General features: G+C 49.9%; 4 protein-coding genes across 4 annotated transcripts; 1 reads left to right on the top strand and 3 right to left on the bottom strand.

Annotated features, from left to right (window-relative positions):
* Nucleotides 1–1,034: 1,034 nt before the first annotated feature.
* On the bottom strand, nucleotides 1,035–2,520 carry J4E82_011562 (uncharacterized protein; the record flags this gene model as incomplete). The annotated part of the gene is made up of 6 exons (XM_051737766.1): nucleotides 1,035–1,237; nucleotides 1,296–1,416; nucleotides 1,474–1,819; nucleotides 1,870–2,063; nucleotides 2,112–2,347; nucleotides 2,394–2,520. 6 exons carry the CDS (start codon nucleotides 2,518–2,520, stop codon nucleotides 1,035–1,037), a joined length of 1,227 nt encoding a protein of 408 aa, XP_051582478.1.
* A 1,310-nt stretch (nucleotides 2,521–3,830) lies between these two features.
* On the top strand, nucleotides 3,831–5,275 carry J4E82_011561 (uncharacterized protein; the record flags this gene model as incomplete). The annotated part of the gene is made up of 2 exons (XM_051737765.1): nucleotides 3,831–4,229; nucleotides 4,277–5,275. 2 exons carry the CDS (start codon nucleotides 3,831–3,833, stop codon nucleotides 5,273–5,275), a joined length of 1,398 nt encoding a protein of 465 aa, XP_051582477.1.
* Nucleotides 5,276–6,948: 1,673 nt separating this feature from the next.
* Nucleotides 6,949–10,017, bottom strand: J4E82_011560 (uncharacterized protein; the record flags this gene model as incomplete). The annotated part of the gene is made up of 1 exon (XM_051737764.1): nucleotides 6,949–10,017. One exon carries the CDS (start codon nucleotides 10,015–10,017, stop codon nucleotides 6,949–6,951), a length of 3,069 nt encoding a protein of 1,022 aa, XP_051582476.1.
* Nucleotides 10,018–11,101: 1,084 nt separating this feature from the next.
* J4E82_011559 (uncharacterized protein) lies at nucleotides 11,102–11,406 on the bottom strand (the record flags this gene model as incomplete). The annotated part of the gene is made up of 1 exon (XM_051737763.1): nucleotides 11,102–11,406. A coding segment is annotated over one exon (305 nt), but the record flags the coding sequence as incomplete, so codon positions are not given.
* Nucleotides 11,407–12,474: the final 1,068 nt, after the last annotated feature.

Genomic DNA, 12,474 nt, shown 5'->3' with positions numbered 1-12,474 from the left:
TTTTTAAAAAATTATTTCAACTCTTACTAAATTCAAAGAGCGTAGTACTTACTACAAAGTCTAGTAGTTTATCTAAAGTCTAGTAGTTTGTCTACAGTCTAGTAGTTTATCCAAAGTCTAGTAGTTTGTTTTTTAGTATTTAGTTTATCTAAAGTCTAGTAGTTTGTCTAAAGTCTAGTAGTTTACCTAAAGTCTAGTAGTTTAGAAATAGTTAACGTTAACGTTTTATAAAGTATAGTGGTTTTTGTTTTAGTATCTTATTTATTATATAGTACTATACTTTATATAAACTATTAAAGCGCATTTAAATACTATTATAAAGAAGTTTATATCTTTCTTTGTTATAGTGTGCTGGTGCAATAAGTGCTTATTTATTGCCGAGGAGTATATCCTTGGTGTTTCGGATGCACTTGCTGTTAACAGCTAACTCTTAACAGCTATTATTAACACACTGCATGCGATTCTTGCTTTTTAGACTTTATCTTGTATACTAGCGGCCTACACAGGCACTACTACACTTCTTTAGCTTTTAAATGCAACTGTACAACTCCTGTACATCCTTCTCCCCTTGGCTGTGCTAAGGAGATGCATTGACATCCTCGTGATAGTGTCTTCATACACTCTACAACCCGTACAGTATGCTCTTGTAGGTTAGTATAGATATCAAATCAGGAAATCCTATCGAGCAATGTCAACAAACTAAGCAAAGCAAGGGCTTGTCGTCAACGAATCAAGCAAGGTAAAGGATTCTTGTCAGCCAAGTCAAGTAAGAGGATCGTGTTTTAGTTTACTTGGTTGATAGACGCACTGATATTACTTGCCAGCAGACATTTAGAGATGAGCTCACCAGATGTTTTAGAACACTAAACTGCTTCCATGCGCGAATCATGCGTGTCTAGAGGTTAGAATTGTTATGATCGCCTAACTCACAAAGCCACACATGCAGCGACTCAGCGAACGGATAACCTTACTGTGACCATTGCGAGAGCCAATATTACCATTACTGCATACTTTCCCGCACCATCTAATTCTTCTCACTTCGACCCATGCACAATAACCTGTTTCTCCTTCTTCAACTCCAACACCACGTCCACCGGAATCTTGATCACACTCGCCACAATATCCGCCGGGGTGAGCGCAAGCCACTGCGTGAGCGAGACATCCGCCACGCGGTCGGATTTGTAGATCTCGATGAACGTAAGATTCTGCGTCGCGGACGTGTTTTCAATATAATGGCCTACGCGAGATGCGTTAGTATCAGTTTGAGGAGTAAAAGTTAACGTAGTGGTGATTACCGGCGTTATCAGGAAAAACGGCCGTGTCACCAGCTTTGAAGTCGAACGTGCGCGCGTTGCTGTTTCCGGTGAAGACGGTGGCGCGCGCAGTGCCTGAGTGGAAGTACAGCCACTCTTCGCTCTGGAGGACGGAAAGTCAGCTCTATGCCCCTCTCACATGATTCCATTGAAAACTTACGGTCGGATGCCAGTGCAACTCCCTCACGCCCTTCGGCTCGATAGTGACATACGTCGACGCAATCGTCTTCGCAATCGGGAAGTTCGTGCTGTCGATCTTCCACCACTGGCCGCCGCCGCCGGGCGCAGGCTCGGGCGCGTGTTGGAATGTGCGGTACACGTACGACGCGTCGCCAGTGAGTTCTCCGTTGCCGCCGGTCACGTTGGCGTATTTTGTGGTGGTGCCGTTCTGGATATACGGGTTGGGAGACGGGAGAGAAGCGAAGACGGATTCGGGGAGGCCGAAAGACTTGGCAAGGAGTGCGCGCGGGGTTTTGACGAGCCAGTCTGCCAGACTGAACGTTGTGCTGCGTACTTTATCAGCGACGTTTCAGAGATGGGGGGAGGTAAAAGTTACCCAGCTCTGTCAAAATCTGCATCATCAAATGCGAGAAGATATTCGTTCTCGTCGTCCAAGCCTTGCACTGTGTGCGCCTGCCCCTTGGGGAAATACCAGATGTCGCCAAATCCAAGTTCGGTTACTTGGTGTCGACCATTTTCATCAACGGCGGAGACAAGGACGCGACCGAAGAGGACCTGGCCCCATTCTGCCTACAATACCATCAGCATAGCACCTCTCAATTAAATTGCGACACATACCACGCGATGCCAGTGCAACTCGCGAATCGCACCCTTTTTAAGATGCTGTTGCGCAGCGGCAATGTCGTGACTTGCAGGTAAGTCGTTGTCAACTTGCTCACGCACCCATCCACCTGGAAAGATTCGCGTTTTGGAGTCGCCGAAGCGCCATTTGAGGTTGGGCACTGTGCCCGAGTCGGTGCTTTGTTCGCCCAAGTTTGATGGGTTGTCGAGATCGATTTGGCGATCAGTCCCTCCTATCAGTTGTTAGATTTGCTCATCTATACAAAAAGTTCCGCGCACCTAAGATTGGAGCGCCTTTGCCCTTGTCGTCAATGGGCTGGCCTTTACTGAACTGTTCGCGCTTGATGACTGCGCCCAGAGTAGAAGACGCGAATAGAACGCTGGCAGCGAGGCACTGGAACTTCATCGTTGGTCAAGAAGTCAGTTGCGAAGCGTATCTCGGAAACTCAAGGCTGCGAGATTGAGGCTCATATATGTTCCGCACGCCGGCTCCTTGGGTCAAACCAACATCGATCCCGATATGCACATCGTACATGCAAGCCACTTTCGCCCATAAAGCAGCTATGTCGCGACTGCTGGACAGGAATTGCGCGAGGGCGATCATTCGGTCCTTGTTTGCGCATCGCATTGGAGTAGGTCGTGCAGTGCAGCCCGTCCCGCTGCAGCCAAGAGACCCCAAGAGGTAGACTTACCGGTAAGGTGCTAAGTCTTACCGTTACTCGACAAGGTTCAGCCTTTCCAAATCTTCAATGTGCGCAAATATTGGACGATATGTCGCTATCCTTGGCGTGGTGGTATAGATGTTGTAGATCTGCCCCGCAATGGGCTCGCGTCAATGGTACCATTCGTGCGCCGAATTGCGGAGAGGGCTTGGCGTTGTAGTCAGCCCTGTCCTCCGCGGGAGAAGCTCCGACTTCATGTGAGATTTGGCTGGGTACTCCAAACCCATACATATTGTTTGATGAGGATGTGTAAGACGGCTGAGACATACAATCTTTGCGGAAGGTCAATATGCATATGCTGAATCATTGCCAACTTCTGTGCATTGAGGAATCACACCAGTCTTTTTTTATGTTTGTGTACCTCTTCTGGGTCGACTTCTTGCTGTCCTAGCCTAGTCCGCGGACAGTGGAATTCTCTGAACGTAACATCTAAGAGCGTTAACCTGTGCATAGCTTCAAGAAGCGTCGAGGGCCGAGGACGATCTTGAAGCTTCTTGTCAACCCCTGCTCGTCCTCTTCTTCTCGGCCGTAGTGTCGTCCAGGATTGGTGAACACTGTGCATCGAGTGAAAAGAAAACTGAATAGAATTCTGCTCCTGTGATATGAAGCACAGATCAGGCAACTCTCTAGTCACGGCAACTATCTCTGCCGTGCTCACATGGTTCCTATAGCGACGATCTACGTGCTCTTTCTCAGCTTCCACACCCAAAGTGTATGCTCTCCTGACGATCAGATAGTGAGTTGGAGATGCATTCGAGGTTCGTCGTCAGGGCCGGGCTGGATGGTGCCATCTACGCAGGCGAGATGAGAGATGAGGATAGGACCGTAGCGGGATGGCAGCATGGCGATGAGCAAAAGAATTGTGCACGAAAGAGACATCAGTGAAGTATAAATATGGTCATTGTAGCCGTGACAAAGGAATCAGCTCACAACTTGCTCTAAATCTCTCAACAGCTCCACAGCCTTCATCCTCTCAACCAATACTCTCTAAAACATGCTCTCTCGTGCCCTTTTAGGTTCGCTGCTTGCGAGCACAGCAAGTGCCATCTCGCTACCACCCCTGATCCCCAGTATCCCTGGTGTCACTGAGCCTCTTTCCGAGAACGCTCCACCTCTGCCCATTCTCCAAGTTCCGACTCCGCCTTTGGAGAGCCCACCTCACTCGGTGAACTCCCAGATCCGTCCCAAGAAGATCGGATACTTCTGGACTGCGGCAGGTGACAACAAGCACAAGGACTTCCTTGCTACGTACTCGCTCGACGATGAGACATTTGGCACTCTGATTGCTATCACAGACGTACCGTCCTCTGGCAACTCGCCGCATCACTTGGGCCCGTCCATCGATGGCAAGACGCTCGTCGGTGGCGGTCTTTTGTCGCTGCTAAAGACTCAAGTAAGTATGTCCAACCCCCAGTGTAATCACGCACTTATACCCCGTAGGACACGGCATACTACTTCGACACCACGAACCCATACCAGCCCAAGTTTAAGAAGTCAAACCGTGCTCTACTCTCCTCCATCACCGATGAGATTCGAGCCAAACCTGATGGCGGCTTTCTCATCACCTACATGGGCTCCGCCGTCGGTACTTCTCCCGGCCGCCTCATTGAGACTGATGCCGAGTTCAACATCATCCACGAGTGGCCCGAGGATGTTCCCTCGACCCTCAACATCCTCGGCGAGCAGTTCAGCCCGCATGGCCTGTCCATCGACTTCAAGAACAACATCATCTTGACATCCGACTTCGTCGTGCCCGTCACGATCCTCAAGCCCGCGAGCATTACCGGCATCCAGAAAGCCAATACGCTTCGCCTCTGGGAACTCAGCTCGCGCAAGATCATCTCCACGATTACCATCCCGAATGGCGCTGGGATCCAGGACGTCAAGTTCATCCCCAACAATCCTGAATCCGCTGCTCTTGCTACCGCCGTCGGACCAGGACAGGTCTGGATCATCTACCCCTTCCGCAAGAATGCGCAGGGCAAACAGGGCGTCGCAGAACTTCTCTTTGATCTTGGTCCCCGCGCGCGCAACAACCTCGCCATCTACTCCGACATCACCGACGACGGCCACTTCGCATACTTCACGCTCACGCTCGGAAATCATATCGCAGCGCTGGACATCCGTGATTTGAACAACGTAAAGCGCCTGGACAACCCTGACGAGAACCAGGACATCGTCGGACCGCATTACATCAAGATCAGCCCAGACAAGAAGAACCTGCTTGTTACTGATTACTTTGTGCAGACGGGCGATATCGGCATCGTAAACACCCCGGCGGACTTCAAGGCGCAGTGGATTGATATTTTGCCAGATGGTAGCTTGAGCTTCAACCGCAGCATTGACTTCTTAAGCCAGTTTCCGGAGAGAGGTGGAGCATGGCCTCACAGTGCGGTTATCTTCGATTTGACGGACCCAGCAAAGCCTTACTACTACTAGATGATTGAGGAGGGGAAACGGCGTAAAGATAGATTAATCTGCAAGTTCTGCTTAGTTTAATGTTTTCTTAGTCTTTCTTTCTATAGCTGTTAGTGAAAGCGGGAATACTTACGTTCGCTCTGCACGCTCCTTAGATTAAGTAAGCGATTTTTAAGATATTGTAGTCTTAAAGCTAGTTACTATAGTTTCTACAGCGCTAATATATTCTAAAATAATAATAAAACTTAATTCTTCCCCCCTGTAAGAGGCTGCGCTCCGTAGAGCAATCGCGAGGTATACAAGAGGTTGTATTCAATAGAGAGCTAAACTCCCAAGCTACGTAGCTAACTATATATAAGCTGGTTACCCGAGTAACAATCAGGCCGGCAAGGTCTAGGTGCACGAGGCAGCCCCTAGGTCCTGCGGCTGTTGTCTGAACGTCGTTCAGGCGGTCCGAGGAGAATCCGGGTGCTCGAGGTAGCACCCGGATTCTACAAGTAGACCAAGATTCCATCAAGGAGCTATCCAAAGGGCGTTTAGCCCGTTACAACTATCACGAGGATGCCAATGCATCTCCTTAGCACAGCCAAGGTGAGAAGGATGTATAGGTGTTGTACCGTTGTATTCAAAAGCTAAAGGAGTGTAGTAGTGCCTATGTAGGCTGCTAGTATACAGAATAAAGTTCAAAAAGCAGAGATTGCATAAAGTGTGTAGGTTATAGCTGTTAAGGGTTCGTTGTCGACAACAAGTGCATCCGAAACACTAAAGATATACTCTTCAGCAATAACTAAGCACTTATTGCACTGGCACACTATAAAACTACTAAACTTATAAAACTACTACACCTATAAAACTACGTTAAAATTCTACTAGAACTACTAAATTTTTCTAAAACTACTGTGCCGGTGCATAGAGTGATTAGTTAGTATAAGGGAGTATATCTTTCGTGCTGGGTGTGCACTTGCTGGGGGCATCGAAGAATCCTTATCCTATCGATCAACTTGTTACACTTAAACAATATCAACACACTTCATGCTATCTTTTGCTTTTTAAACTTCGTCTTGTATACTAGTAGCTAACTTAGGCACTACTACACCCATTTCGCTCTCAAATACAGCTGTACAACACCTGTACACCCCTCTCCTCCTTAGCTGCACAGAAGAGATGCTTCGACGTCCTCGTGATAGTGTCTTCATACACTCCAACACCTGTACACTACTAGACTTTGTAGATTTCTTGTAACGAGGACTTAAGGTACATGTCCCTCGAGGGAACAGAGTACGCGCTAAACCTGCTTATAAGGCGCGCCTCGCTCTACAGAGAGAGGCAAGGATTATTCTCTTTACAACCTACACCTGTAGTCTGAATATACGAGCTATCTCCCACTATCCTTAGTAACGTGAAGCAAGCACTATTGCCTACAGTTACGCCTTACATTTCCAGAGACTTTGCTAAAAATACGTACTTAAGAACGCTCTAAATTTAAAAAGATAGAGCTTTTTTATTATTAAAGTAAGATAAAAGAGTTATTTTTAATATATATATTCTGTAAAGCCTTTTATAAAACAGAAGTGTTGCTAAGCTTCTCTTGCCTCTTGATTGCCTTACATTCGTAGACATAGCGCTGCATTAAGTAACGCACTTGTTAGTATGTATAGTGTAACAAAAGAAACTACAAGACTGATATAGTTGCTCTAACTAACGTTACTACTGTAACCCAGCACTTCTACCAGTACATTAACAGTGGTACTTAGTGACCACAACGCGACCAAACCCCATCCAATAGCCTTGTCCATTCTCCACCTGCGCACTGGTACGGCAACAAGAAGTCCAGCGAGTGTTGCAAGCAAAGTAGCTCCTGATATTACCAAGGTCGTGCTTACGGCGATGTGGTAGGGCCTGAAGTGGACAGACTGATCTGGGTGTTTTTCATGACGATGCTCGCCCTTGGTAATAATCATGTAGCATCCGCTCAGCCCTACGCCGAGTAAGATGTTCAGCATTGGGCCGCCAAAGCAGGCTGAGAGGGCCATGATGGGGAATCCGAGCCGTGCAACAGTTATGTCGGCGACGAGATCACCAAGTGAGTTGCCAACCGCAAAAATAGTCAACCCGAGGATGGCGTCGGACATGTTGAGGATAACACCCAAGGTCCGCAGAACACCAACGACCTCGTTGGCAATAGTGCTGATCCAAGCAATGGCGACGGCAAACCCAACAAAGCAAAGTGCTGAGCGCCAATTCGGCGGGCGATTCGGCGTGGTGGTGAAGAGGATGAATGCAAGAACGCTGAGAGAACCGACCAAACCGTAGAGCGTATGACGAAGCAAGATACGTGGGTTGTCGGGTTCAATGTTCGCCCATAGGACGAGGACAAGGAAGAAGGGAGCTGTAAACACCTGCACGATTACGAGCCAGCGGTTCCATTGTTTTGGCTCGATAGGTGTAGGGATCGTCGGAAGCTGCTCAGGTGACTGTGCTACAGTGTCTGAATCCGTGATATACACCTGCGGTGGTGGTTGACTGGTGGTCGTGCTGAACGATCCACCATTAGGTTGTCGGGAAGAAAGATTCGCTGGCGATTTGGACTTCGATAAGCCCATGTTTGCAGGTGTTTCCGGTGGCAGCACCAGTGATATGCTACGGGTGTGGGAGTCCCCGCTCCCGCTATGCGGCGTGGCTGCGGGTGGTAGACCGAAGTCTAGAGAAAGCTCTGCGTGGCCTCCATCGTTCTCATCTTTCTGCGGCTCGACAACTGGGAGCGTGATGGTGAGTAAGAAGACGGGTAGACTTGCGACGAGGCCCAAGATTTTGTCAAATATGTTCTTGTCTGACCAACTGGTCAACGTCGGGAATAGGGTGGAGATCAGGACGTGTGGGGTTGGTATGATCCCTGAAGGCCACCATTTTGGTATCTTGGCTGCTTCGATATGACCGAACGGATCTCTTGGGAAGAAACTTGACTCAGGTGATGCGCTAGGCGAGGGTAGACGAAGACTCTGGGGTCTAGAAGTGGATTGCGCCGACCAAGGATAATCAGTATAGGCAGGGAATGGTATTGGAGGAGAAGCGGCATCCGGTACGGTCAACTTCAGACTAGGGGGCTGGGATCGAGAATCACTTTCTGTTAGCGGAGTCGAACGAGGGCTCAGTGATGGTGAGATTGTACGGAGGGGTGCTTGATCCTCAGGACCCGGAGGCGCCAGCCTGTTAGGGGAAGGAAGTCGGTCTCTCGGTGCGACAGGACTTGGTGCTCTGGAAGAGCGGGAGGCTGGCGGAGACAACGAGATGGTCGGCGATGGAGGCGCATCCAGCATTCTGCTTGGTTCATTGGGGGTGGCGGATATGAAGGTAATGTCAGGCACGCCTTGTCCCTGCAGCGTGCTCGGGTGTAGGCGGACATTGTCGATGTCATTTGTGGAAACGGCTCGCGCTCGGTTGCCTAGACTCTGCTGGATGTCGAGATTCGGTCGGATCACATGCAGTGATGCATTGGACGCAGTTGGGTTCACATCAAATGGAGGCCGATCCGCTGGGCCTGCTGTTGAGATGTAGTTTTGCTGCTGGGCAGTCGTATAAGTAGGGTCGTCCGAATACCGCCGCAAACTGATTGGCATCGACTGAATGTTGCGCGACTTTTGCAGGGAGGAGAGTACCGCTCTGAACTCCAAAGCTCCGACCAAACTCGGTCGGATGGGGGTATGAGTGTTGCGTCGGGACATGTTCGGGCGATTGACGCGCATGTTATTTGTCAGCTCGCCCATCCAGCGTTCGCGCTCTTCTTCGTTGTCATCGTCGTCCATGGTATTGTCGCCGCCAGCGCGTTCGAGCATAGAAAAGTCGTCGATGGATACGCCGTGGCCCGGGGTCCTGCTACCAGCACTGATTTCATCGTCATGGTACTCTGGAAATTCTTCTTCTTCGCCACCGGGGGTAACATAATGACTCCTGATGGCGGCTGCCCTCGCTCGTCGCGCCTTCCTCAAATTGAGCCACCAGTGCCAGGCGACGACAAAGGCGACGTAGAAGAGATAAAAGGCCACCATAGTGACCGACTCCCACAGATGCAGTTTCCCGTCAACGATGAAGCCCATGCTGAAGGCAGCCGCGACGAGAAAGAAGCCGACGTCGCGAACGAAGCTCTTGCGCGCGACCTGGAATGGGCGAATCAGAGCCATGGAGCCCGAGACAACGGCCGTGATGAAACATGCAGCACCGATAAGCTCGCCTACAGCCAAACTCGCAGCGTGAGTGCGGAAGGCGGCAAAGGTAGAGAAGACATCGGGACTGCCATTGCCAAAGGCAAGCAGTGTCACGCCAGCCAAGCTCTCGCTCATGCCCAGCATGCGCGCAATTGTATTGAGGTTGACGCAGAAGAAGTCGCTCGCGGCGATGCCAATGGTGCTGAAGAGAAGGGCGAGCCAAAGCGTCATGAGGACGAAGGCAAAGGGCTTCGCATGCGGGAGGCGACAGTAATAGAGGGTCAGGTAGGATATGACGCCGGCTTCTTCATCGGGGCAGTTTGCGCGCACAAAGGCGCATTGGTCTCTGGCGTGGTGAACGAGGCGACACTCCTCGTCCTTGATGGACAGGTCCCTCTTCTGCAATGCGCCAACTATGGCGTTGCCGTCTGCAGCTTGCGACTTGGCCCATGCTAACAGCGATATGAGGGAGATGGCGAGGATGGTGAGGGCGAAGGGTCGTGCCGAGTAACGTGAGCGGCGCAATCGCTGGGCGTGCTTGAGTATGGTGGAGTCGTCCATGGTCACGACATGTTCTTGCGTGAGTCGGAGGGGCCGCGCAAGGGGGGACGAGGGCCGGTTTTAGGTGGAGGGGAGCGTGAAGGCGGCGACGTGCGATAGCGTAACAGATAGCGGAGGACGGTGCGCGAAGCGTTTGGACTGGATCGGCTGATGCGCGACAGCAATGCGTACGTGTGTGGCAGTGTTGGCGATTTGCGAAATAACGAACGTCATCGTAGCATGATAGCGATATGGGGAGAGAAGCCCGGATCTTGGAAGTTGGAAAGAAGGGCGACGCGGAGCGATAGAAGCACAGGGTTTCTGGATGACGGTGTTCGTCGCGCTAATAGAGATGGCAAAAGTGTGGCGCAGGCATGTGGCTGAGTCTTTTTGTGGGTCGTTGGATCTTCACAGTCTTCCGCCTTGTGCTGTCACACATGAACTCTTCTTTTCGTTTCTCACTTCCAACACCTCAAAACGCCCTGCGTTTTTGGAGAAGCGAGAACAGTGTATTGATGTTGCAGCTGATCCGGTTTGTGCGCGTCTACTTTTTCCTTTTCTTTCCTTAACTCCACAAGACACTTCGACGCGGCTCCTGGCTTCTTACCGTTCATCTCCGCCACTCAGGTCATCGCTCAAGGCGCCAGTCAAGTAACCACTGCATACATCTCTCGTATATTATTGGCACACTGAGATCTTGAGAGGCTCGATGGTCTATATACCAGGCAATACTAGCTTCGTTAATGCCACCTGGTAGGCTATGTCTCTGTTACTTGTGGACTCCTGACTTTATTCTTCTCGATCGAGAGATCACCAGACTTCTCAACATATGCTTGCTAATGCAGAAATTTCAATCCGTTGACGTTATCACCACATATAAGACAAGAATAAAGCGGGCATAGAGACAGTATACCTCACCATCAAGCCTACATTAACTTCTGAAACAAAGCTCCATAGAGACTGAATGAACTCTAAGCTTCTAGATGCTTTATGTCTACATTGCAACGCTTAACACATACTTGTACTAGGGCCAGGTATGATATATTCCAATGAATATCTACCTTTTCCTCCTCATAGGGCGCATGGCGACCTTCGTTTCATCTCGCTACTGCTCAAAATTCTTTGAGGTACCCGGATAGCCAGCCCCACCTTCAACACACATCCCTTTCCAGATCTGTATTAGCTCTTGTGGAAGTATAGCCATATCAAGGTCTCTCTCACTCGCACTCGCTAGAGCCTTCCAACCCTCCACATGCTCTGCACTCGTACTATCGACGACATAGGTATAGTTGTCGAACTTGTCAGACCCGACAGCAAGCATGGCATCCATGCCGCTGGCAAATCCGAAGACAGCGAGGAGTTGTTTGTACTTGGCCCAGTTGGCGTCTGTCATGGGGATACCAATTGTGTCTAGACGTAGGTGGGAGAAGTCAATGGGCGTTCCATACGCAAGTCATACAGGCCACTTACAGACAACGTTCGGAAGAATGCCATCGTGTTCTACAACCGTGTGCAGAGATTCCGCCATATAGCTATCAATAAAGGTTAAGAGCCTTTCGCGGTCATCTAGACAGAGAGCAGACCCTGTTTCGCGGATTATCCGGAGAGGGCCGAGAAAGATATGACGCTCCTTGGCCTTGAGGGCAATTAGTTGCGCAGCTTGAGAAATAAAGAGATTGGTTGAGGCTTACATCAGATCCAGGCGTAACTGCACGACAAGGCGGAGCTCATTCAGAATTAGGATCCATCCCGTCAAACACTGGTGTATCTCGAGTCGCACGATTGTGAGCTAGTGCCATGCTGCCTGACCCAGTGAAAGGAGTCATACCGTCGGGTGAAGCATACGGGGGTAGTCTATCAGAGGCTGTGCATTTGTCTCCGCCTGAGTAGCTGACGATACGATAGTCAAAAGGTGATCTGTATGATCCCTTTTCCCACCCATGTTTTGGCGCGCCAGGCGGAATCAACGCGGCCTGACGCATTGAGTGTGCAACTTCTGACGCAATCGAGCCTGCTGCTGTTCTTTGCTCTTGATAAGTGACAACAGGGGTAAGAGGTGCTTGCGTGTGCATGAGGTTACGCGCTTCGGAGAGCCGGTTGCCAAAATCAGGGTCCACAAACCGTGTATACTTGAAATGCTCCACCCACTGCGGAACCGTTGACGAAGATGGAGATGACGAAGCCTCGTCAATGCGATGAGTTATATTCATGTTCTTTGGCTGAACGCGATTGAGAAAATTGAAGAATTGCGCTAGAAATCTGGGGTATAATATGAGATGTCTTAGGAGGAGTAGTGGGTGAAGCGAACGAACACTGAAAGCTCCCAGCTACCTTACATTCGCTTGAGAAAGAGCACTGTTTCTGATTCGCCACTGTTAGTGAAAGAACCCAACGACCCAAATCAGCCATAGTGTCAAGCAGGAACTCACATTCACCGCCAGTCTCTAGGAAATCTCGGTTGTTTCTCTATTTTCATTA

The sequence above is a fragment of the Alternaria postmessia genome (assembly GCF_024291825.1).
Source record: "Alternaria postmessia strain BMP 2775 chromosome Unknown scaffold_232, whole genome shotgun sequence".
Lineage (NCBI taxonomy): Eukaryota > Fungi > Ascomycota > Dothideomycetes > Pleosporales > Pleosporaceae > Alternaria > Alternaria postmessia.
The sequence above is the reverse complement of the archived record's forward strand: the minus strand, read 5'-3'. Positions and strand labels throughout refer to the sequence as shown.